This window comes from Cynoglossus semilaevis, chromosome 4 (genome assembly GCF_000523025.1).
Source record: "Cynoglossus semilaevis isolate Cse_v1.0 chromosome 4, Cse_v1.0, whole genome shotgun sequence".
Lineage (NCBI taxonomy): Eukaryota > Metazoa > Chordata > Actinopteri > Pleuronectiformes > Cynoglossidae > Cynoglossus > Cynoglossus semilaevis.
The window spans coordinates 12,611,356-12,621,170 of NC_024310.1; the positions used below are offsets into that span (position 1 = coordinate 12,611,356).

The following is a 9,815-nucleotide window of genomic DNA, read 5'->3' on the forward strand; positions in this document are numbered from 1 at the left end:
GGCAGGATGAGGCTCCCCTCCGTACAGTATTGTATTGGACAGAAACTACGTTTTTGTAACATGGAATTCTGTAAAAATGTTGCCCCTTTTCAGGGTCATGGGGTCAAGGCCGTAGTCCATCAATCCAATCATTCAGTGGAAGGGGGCGGGGTTAGAACCATTTAAAGACACAAGATGGAACGTCAGATCCCACATTCAAATGTTCTCATTTTTTAAACAATTCAAATTGTATTCGTACCAACATATTGGTGTATATAGATGTCTGGTAAAAACTCAGTAGGTATTACAGTTGTCTTCCTACCGCAGCATCGTGAAATCAGTACCAGACATTATATCAGTACTTCTCAAATAGTGGGGTGGGACGCCCTGGGCGTGGGGGTGGGGGGTGGTGGGGGCGCAAGGGTTTTCCAATGGAATATGGCATAAGTGTACCACTGCTGTAAAAGCCTCCAGTCACTAGGTGGCAGCAACTGCAGTTGTACAGTGGTTTGTACAGATAAAAATATACGTTATCAGGTTCTCAATAGTATTTCAATTCGCAGGGGATGTGGGTTGAGGGGGATCGTGATAACATTTCTATCTCGGGGGGGTAGTGGTCTCCAGGCAGCCATGTTGTCAGCAGGTAGTTGTTGTTTAATTGTTTATTAGGATTAGAAAAAGCGCTAAATACAGACCGTTGAACAGACGGGTAGGGGCAGATTAGTGGAACTTTTTTTTAGTCATTATACTTGTTATCATTTGGCAGAACACATTTTTGCCTTTCCGTTCTGCTGTGTGTGATCATTGTCTGGTTGTGAATACGCCAAAGTATCTAAAGCAGGACTCAGACCTGCAGGGACGTCAGACGTCAAATGTACTATTCCAGGTGTGAGGACTAAAGCCTACATGGAGTCTATTTTCAGTGGCAGAGACACGGCGGCAGGACGCAGCTGGTGTTTGCACATGCAGAGGTGGTGTGGGACACCTGTGACAGCCCTGACCCTGACAGGCAGAGGAAAGTTTAAGCCTATGACAGGAGAGTGTAATGAAAAAGCACTTTTGGACTCATTCAGCTCGTCTTGTTTACCTCCTCTGCCTCTGAGTGGCACTTTCATCCGTCTTCCTCCCTAATTGGATCCTCTGCACACATTCCCATCGGAGGATCGGCGTCTCTTCGTACGCACGGCGCATTTACCTTCTCGCACGCGGCGCGTTTGCCTTCATGTGTTTACGGCTTCTCTGTGTAATGACAGCCACAGCTCTGCCCCTCACATCTATTTGCATTTCCTCTCAACCCACCCGGTGTCTGAGGCCTCCTCTCTGATATCAAAAGCAGCAGCACAGTGAGCAAAAAAGATGTTCCTCCGACTCAATGAATATGAAGCCTCAAAAATGGAATTAGAGACACTGTGCAGTGACGTCATTAGTGCTGCTGGCCCAAGGATTCACCCCGGCAACACTCCAGGTTGATGGTTTTATACACATCACAGCAGGGGTCTTTAAGTTAACATGTGATATTCCAATTGGTGGTGTTTTTCATTTAAACCTGACACAGGTTTGTGCTGTTATTATTCAAATTTTAAAAAATATTTTAAACAACTGTAGAGGGTTCGATTCCCCAGTTTCACATGTTAACATGTCTCTAACAAAGACGCCTCCCATTTGTACAAACGCAGTATGAATGCTCTCGTCTCCCAGACTCCCACAGCATTTTACTCTGTTGCTCCTCAGTTCCTCTCCACAGTGCTGGAGTTGGTCTCGCTCCCAGCCACGACAAGGAAAATGTATTCAATTCCAGCACACTGTTAAGGGGACCCAGGTAACACCGGTGCATCTGCTCTCTAACAGTAATTCCAGTCCTGGTCTTCAGCCTTTCTGATCCAGATCCATGTCTGAATTCTCTGTTATCTGCTAAACTAGCCGAGAGGTCCATCTGCCAGTTTGAAAACAAAAGATTTTTTCAAGCCTGTGTCTGTGTAGAGTCATATTATGATAAAAAATACTAGAAATCTCTGTGTGAAAAGGGAACAAAGACTGTGTGAGCTCATGAAAGAATGTGAGCTCACTCATTGACAAATGACAAACGCCAGACACCACGGACTGTTAAGAAGCTAAATATTTAGACAGTGAAAAAAAGGGCAGAATGTACCTTTTTTTTTGTGTGTTTACTGTGTCCTCGACCGGCGGCGTTTTGTGGTTACGTCACCGCCTCCCATAAATTTATTAAGAACGTCTTGTTCCATTATCCTCAATAACTTGTTTGTAGAGGAACTAGTTGGTCGAGCAGAGCGGAAGAATACGTGGTCATGAGGCTGGAATATCTGAAAGAAGGCCCTTTGGAACTTTTTGCCCTTTGTTTATGGCTCCCAGGCGTAAGTCGACACTTTTTTATGTCCTGGATTATGATGTTAGTGTTAGTGTGACACAGGTTCTTATGGAACCCGGAACCGTTGTTACAGCAAAAATTGAATTACGTCACACCATAAAAACGGAATTCTGGTTGAGGAGAGCACAGCAAAAATGAGTTACGTCACACCGTAAAAACGGAATTCTGGTTGAGGAGAGCCCTGTAATTAGAAATTGAATACTAATACTGTAAGTATTAGTATTCTGCTAAATTTCAAAAAATGTCAAATAAGGACCAACATTAACAGAGATACATTTCTATTCGACATGATGAAATCATCTAATCATCGTCTGATGGTTCGTGTGAAACCTCATCTGTGCGATAACTTACAATTTAATAATAAAACAGTTTTGCTTCTAACATGAGCATTATATCAGTAAGCTCTGAATTGGTTAAATTCTTTTGAAACGATTTCGATGAAGCAGCGACAAATCAGTTAAATGTAACCGAAAAGAAAATGAAGGAACAACAGCTCTTTAACAGCCTCACTGTCAGTCAGCTGAAAAATAACAATTTAAGACTGAATTGATGATGTCGTGTGCCTGGCCGCCGTGCCGAGAAAGCTGAAGCGATCGGCTTGTGTGTTTTTTTTTTAAACTAACCATCACATTATTTTAGCAGGAGCTGAAGAAGCAACACAGCTTCGTTTGCCTTTTGGGAGACACTCGGGGTGAGCGACAGTGGGCCCCAGACGACAGCCATGTCCGTTATAATAAATACAAATGTGTCACATTGTTGTTGCCCCTTCACAGCCACCATCATTAAGCTCGCTGTAATCACAACTGTGGGACTCATTAAATTTTGCTGAGCTGCTTACGGAGAAGACAGACTGTGGTTACTGCTAAAGAGAGCACTTTCTGAATCACTGGCTTCTGCTATTATTCCTCAGTAATCGCAAAACAACAGCCCTATCAACAAACCACTTATTTTCCTTTCAACAGAGAGTACCCAAATGATATCATGCGAGCATAAGCATCCCAGAGAATGTAATCTGCTCCTTTCTGACCCTGGATGGGTATTAGCAAAGACCTGGGGGCAACACAATCTTCAAATATGTGGATGTCTGAATAACACCCTAGAATGAATCAGTGAAAAATACGGTTAACGTTTGCAAAAACTGCAGTAGAGATACTACGTAAGTTGTAGCAAAAAGGTAGTAAAAGTCAAATGTTTAACATCACCTATAAATTATATTTACGATATATATTAGATTCATTAAGAAAAAGTCAAAAAAGTCTCATTTAAAGTAAAATGTACGTCAATTAAAATAATATCAAATTGAATTCTAGAGATAAAATAAGAAAACTATCAACAACCTAGTGCCAATACGTCTTGACTTGGACTAAGATATAAAATTGAATACAGCTTAATAAATTACATGGATAGGCTCCTTAGAGACACAAAACTGGCCTAAAAAAGGATCAAATAGATTCAAAAATGGTGGGAATTTGTAATTTAAGTTGTTGTTTTTTTTTATCAGTTGCTTTAATAAAGGGGTTTTGGAATCCAGTCGTGGCTGGATTGGATGGTTCGGCGGGCAGGATATGACCCACGGGCCGCCATTTGAAGATCACTGGTTTACAACAGATTAATTGAAATGAGCAAAAACACTGAGATTAAACAAAAGATTAATTAAACACTGAGACTTAAATAACTAAATAACTATCAGTAATCCCCACCATTTATGACTCTAGTTCCGTTAGACAAAAACAGGACGTTTATTTGATTTTGTACGTCAGCATCAAGATTCCACCGTCGCTCAGGGATACAGTGGAAACCCTGATGTACTTGAACTCAACACAAAAACACCAGCCATCATTCCATTTTCTGTCTCCTTTCTTTACACATTTTCGACAGTTACTGCCGAGGTTGAAATCTTGCTCAGTTAGTGGCGCTGTCAAGCTCAGAGCGATTAATCATGTTATTGTACAAAAAAGTAACTTACAAAGGCATCATTACTCTGCCGGGGCTGTTGCCAGTGTGCACTGTTGCGTGACAGCGGAAAGCCATTGTCTAAAGATTTAAAGGAAACGAGCGTGGTGACAGGACAGCGGGCTAAAAGGATACCTCCCTGGAGCCTCCACAGCCACCCTGTAGTCCTGGAAACTCTGGCTGGGGTGAAAGTTGAAGATAAAGAGTACGTTTGCTCTTTCGAACACGATGACTTTGTCCTCTTCATGCTTGGCACTGACAAAAGCCTGGAATGAGAGAGAAAGGAAAAAAAAAAAGAAGAGAGAAAGCTAATGAATGACTTCTTCATGAATAGCCATTACCTTTACTTTCTCCTCTCTGAAATTTGGAGAGTTATAATGAGGCACATTATACTGAGAGATGACATTTAAAAAGAGGAAAAATGACCACATCAATTTTAGAATGGCCCCCATTAGCAGGAAAACGGGGGCCCAGTTCTGATGGACGCTAACATGGTCTGCTGCTAACGTGTCAATAAAACAGTTACAGCAATTTTTTTTTCTTTGCAGCAACATGAATATGTCTGCAGAATTCTGTATGTTCTCGAGTGAAGGAAAAGACAAGGTGATGGTACTAAATATCACCAGGCACAAGAAAGACAGCCAAGAGATGACAACTTCAAAATAAAAATACATGCTGCAAGTCAACTGCATTCTAGATGTTTATATATGTGACATCTGCTGTGTTAACAGTTCAAATAAATAACATTAATACATAATAACCTATTCATGAAAAATACCAAACTGATTTTATGGGCTAAGATAAGCTAATGTGTATTCCAGTATTTTTTTTGGTCACGACATAGTTGGATCTGTTTTTTTCTTTTTCTCCCGTTGTCATGGTTTCTCACTCACGCAGCTCCATTGACGATGGCTTTTCACAGTGGTTGTGCACGCGTGTAACTCAAGGTGAACATACTCAGAGTTGACTGAACTAATTCAGATCGTCTGTTTGAGAACTGAATACTCACTGTTTCCCATCTCAGAGTAACTCAACTCAGAGTTTTATCAACCTCCTTTCTGGAATTTCCCCCTGGAAATGTATTCTGTTTAAGTTTTGGGTTTATTTAGTTTGATTTAAGACATCTCTCCCTACAGAAAAAACCTCCACTCAGTTATAATTCCTGCATCAATTTTCCGGTTATGCCATCCACAGAATACAGAGCCTCTGGTACTGCCAGACACGGCTCCGGTCTGCGACGACTAATAGAGTTGCTGCTCAATCTGCTGCTGCTGTGTGGAGCTGATGCTAACGTGTCATTAGCACAGATCATCAATGTCATCCAAACCCCTTATTTTTAGCAGTTTCTTCCCCAAGCCAAACTCAGAGCAGTCTTTTAATGATCGGAGCAGAAGACGAGCTCCCCACAAACTCACCACTGAGTAAAGATGGATGGTGAGGAGAAAAAATAAAACAGAAGACGATCGGGATGAAAGGTCTAAGACTACAGAGGAGCAAAAACTCCACTGCAGACACACAGTGAGTGAGAGACAAATAAAACATCTGGTGTATTATGATGGAATATTATTATTATTATTATTATTATTATTATTATTATTATTATTATTATTATTATATTGATAATATTCATAGATTATTATTATGAATAACATAATAAATAAAATAAAAAATAAAAATATAAAAACATAAATAAGTGAACAATGCACCATACAAATGACAACGTCTGTGTCATCACAGTTAACTAATGGTCAGCACAGACATAGCTCAAACACGGTGGAAAAAGCTAAGCTCAAATTTACCCAATCATTTCTTTCCCGTCAGACTAACAACTAGTACTCTTAACATGTTAAGAACCCATATTTTTCCATAGAGTTAATGCTAAGACACGCTGTAGCCTAAATGAATTTCCTGAAATAGGATGATATGAAAGCTGAGCCTAAAGCCCCACTGTTGGGACGTCCTGCAGCCACAGATGCAATAATGAGCTCAGCTGACACATGCACAGGCTCCGGGTCTGACACAATGATTCAGGATTTTACATTTCTATTTTAGCGATGGCCTGCAGCACCACGCTGCTCTGTAACAAGAGTTTTGGCTGAAAGTCAGGCAAACCATGAGAGCAGTGGAAATCCCAGTAGTAACTTCAGGTTTGACCTTCAGCACTTTGAATCAAATGCTTTTGTGAACCAAATGTTCAAATGTGACATTGACACATACTTGAATCTGCAAAAACTGTATACAGTTTTTACCTAAAAAAAGCAGAACTTTGGTTGGGTTAGTAATATCTGTACAACAACAAAACAACTAGTAGAAGAACACAACTGACTACACTATTAAAAAATACAAACAGCCAAAATTCTGGTCCAACTAAAGTTAAAGGATAAAACAAAAGTTAGTGTAAATGGGTGAACACAGTTGATATTTGTAACCTAGCCAGGAATGGAAAAAAGTAAAGAGTAAAAGCTAACATTAGCTTAAACATCAGTGCTCAAATATGGGGCCAAACTCAATTACAGCTTCGTTATTGGCATTAGACCGAAGTGAAATCATAGCTTTAGGCTAACGTTGACTGACAGTAAGAGCAGTGGATGTCAAATGTCTGACCTTAGCACTTTAAATGAAACTGTTTTTTGTAAAAGTACCACTCAAATCTCAAGCTGTGACTTGAATCCCTGCTCCTTTTTTTTCTCTTACAATGGATCTCAGGTTCAGTCAGTTTGTTGAAAAATTGGATTTAAACGTGGGTTTTGCCCCGGGTAAACATTTTATGTTCCCAGAGAGATGGCATTCATCGAAAACACATCCAAGACGCTGCTATAAAATAAGGCTTTAACTTCAGCTCCCTAAAGGATTTCACAGGGAGGGCTGACCAGTGACCGAAACATAGCCTAATGCCTGACGTGCTGAAGGTACCAATGCTGCTCGGTCAAATCCCTGCAATGACCTCAGTGTTATGGAATACTGTATCTCTGTAATACGATCATAAAAATTTAATGCTGCGACTCGGAGACAGCTTTTACAACAAAAACTGAAGACAGATTAAGGTGATATTACTGGGAAAATAAAAGCAGTTTATGGGCAGCTTTAACCACGAGTGTCACAGCAGTTAAGTAGAATCTGCTGCAGGTTGAATACAGATGACACTTGAATGTGTTTTATTTAGGTCTCATCACAGTGAAAAACACAACTGGAGTGAGGGACACCACTGCAGTGACACCTCCTGTGGGGGGAGCCAATGGTGGCCCATCAATCACTGATCACCAAGACAGGTATAGTGTGTATGTATAAATATATGCATATATATTTTATTGTATGTATTAGAGCTGTGCATCTACTCAACTTTGTATTTGTATCTATCACATAACTTTAGCTGTAAGTCAGAACCCAGATACTGTGTCACTCAACTCCACTCAGTGGTAACGTCATCAACTAAGCTTGAACACCAACTTGAGGCAGAGCAGAGTGGATGAATACGTGGTCACGTGGAAGACAGCTTTGTTTACATGTGTCAGTTGAACGCCATACATAGGATTGTACTACGTTCGCTTTCTTTCATTTGTGTCGTTTTTTGGGAACTTTTTGCTCTTCAAGTGTAAGTCACTCTTCTGATGTTTTTATGTCCTAGATCAGGCATGGGCAAACTAAGGCTTGAGGGCCGGATGTGGCCCATTTAGCTTTTTAATCCGGCCCGTAAAACCTTTCTAAATTAATTTATATTATCATTCTACGTCTGCCTTTTAGCATTTTAGCCTTTATGCTGGACTTTTACATGTCATTTATCTTAGTTCACACGAACGCTCCATCTATCTGCTCCTGAACCGGCCAGTTGTAGTAACTGAACTTCGACATAATACGAGAACTCTCTGTATTTGTATGAACTCTTTTCATTGGCTGTCTCGTTGTACTACTGCATTTATTATTGCAGTAGTACAACAAAACACCCTGTACATTTCTTGAAATGCAGTATGTTGGCAGGCCACCTACGAATATTCTTTAGTGTCACTGGAAGAGCAGCTGTCTGTAAAAGACATTTTAAATTCCTACCAAATATACCGATCCCTCTGACTAAAGTGTATCTGGGACAGGAGAGAGAGACTGCCGACAGAACCTCCTCTGCTGCTGGTTCCAGAGTGTAGGGTGCCCTTGGATCCACCCACCACAGTAAATATTGAACACAGCCAGTGAATATTCCCACAAAGCGCAATTACCTTGGCAATGTCATTGATAAGCTGTACAGAGGATTCAGACCCATCTGCCCATTATGGCAGCATCTCTGTGCGGTTATTGGTGTCATCTATGAGTAATGTTCTACAAAACCTTTTTGTGATATTGTATCAATGCCTGAATTATTTCTAAGTCTCTGCTGCTCCCTGGGACAGCGAATGGAGCAAGAGAAGTAATTTATTGCAAAGAACACAGCAATTTGCTTCAGTTAGTAAATAATATCAAGAGCTCGAGCCAATAAACTGTGCATGTGGCGACAACAAAATCACTTTTCTGAGGTCATTTAAAGTCTGGATTTAGCAACATTTTCCTAAACCTGTGCCTAAAATTCCAATTCAATATCAGGCAAGCATCGCATTATTTTACAAATGTATTCTCTGTGGCTACTGCACAAGATACCAAGTTCCTCAGGTGATGAATGGCAGCGACATTCTCAGGTTCAGACTGAGCTTTAGAAGTAAGGAGAAAAGTGATTTCTGTCGTTCCAATCCTCACATGGGTATTACTACCACATCTACACGTCATAGTGTTAGAAAAACTGACAATCAACTCAAATTTACTGTCAACTATCTCCAAATTTGAGATAGATAGACAAAGTCTGCCCTCCCTTGTGTGGTGATTCCAGCATGGAGCAGATCCTGGAATTCCCTGTACCTTAATATCCTATCCTACAATAATTCAAAAAGGGTCGGGGAAATTAATACATTAATCCTATTATTAATTAATTTTTGAAAATGAATCTGATTCATATTTTAACACATGGGCAGAGTGACAGCCACTGTATATCCAACAGCTCCAACATTTGTTCACTTATCATTGCTCTAATACACAGTCAATACACACGTTCTGGTCTAAAAAGAATGTTTGGAAGTTTTCCTAAGATAGTATTTTCCAAACTGCAGGACATACAGCCAGGAAGAAGTGGAGTCAAGTTACCAAGAAGTTTCCTACTGTCCAGAGAAGCTGGAGCAGGAACAGTCCTCAGGAAAGGGACCTTGGAAATGTGGATTAGCCCAGCATCTCGCCAAGAAAGAACCCAGTGTTCACCAGGTCAGCACTGGAGCCAGATGTTCCAAATGCACGTTCTCTGCCAACAGCTTTGATTTGCATTTGCCCAAAGCTGTTGGAAGCTCAGTGTTGTTGAGGTTTTTTTTTTTTTTTAACAAATGTAACAGGCTGCAGTGAGACAGAACCAGGCTGTGATTGATAGATCAATATGTAGAAATCCTCCATGTGAACCAGACGTGTCTTTAATTATGCTCTCCTGATATGA

The 9,815-nt window shown here is 40.5% G+C and overlaps 1 protein-coding gene across 1 annotated transcript in view; it reads right to left on the reverse strand.

Moving 5' to 3' along the window:
• Positions 1-9,815, reverse strand: part of gbe1b (glucan (1,4-alpha-), branching enzyme 1b) — an 85,336-nt gene that overhangs the window by 24,711 nt on the left and 50,810 nt on the right. The window contains exon 14 of the mRNA XM_008309264.3: positions 4,454-4,584. Within this exon, the coding sequence (XP_008307486.1) occupies positions 4,454-4,584 (131 nt within the window). The remainder of the gene's footprint in view (positions 1-4,453; positions 4,585-9,815) is intronic.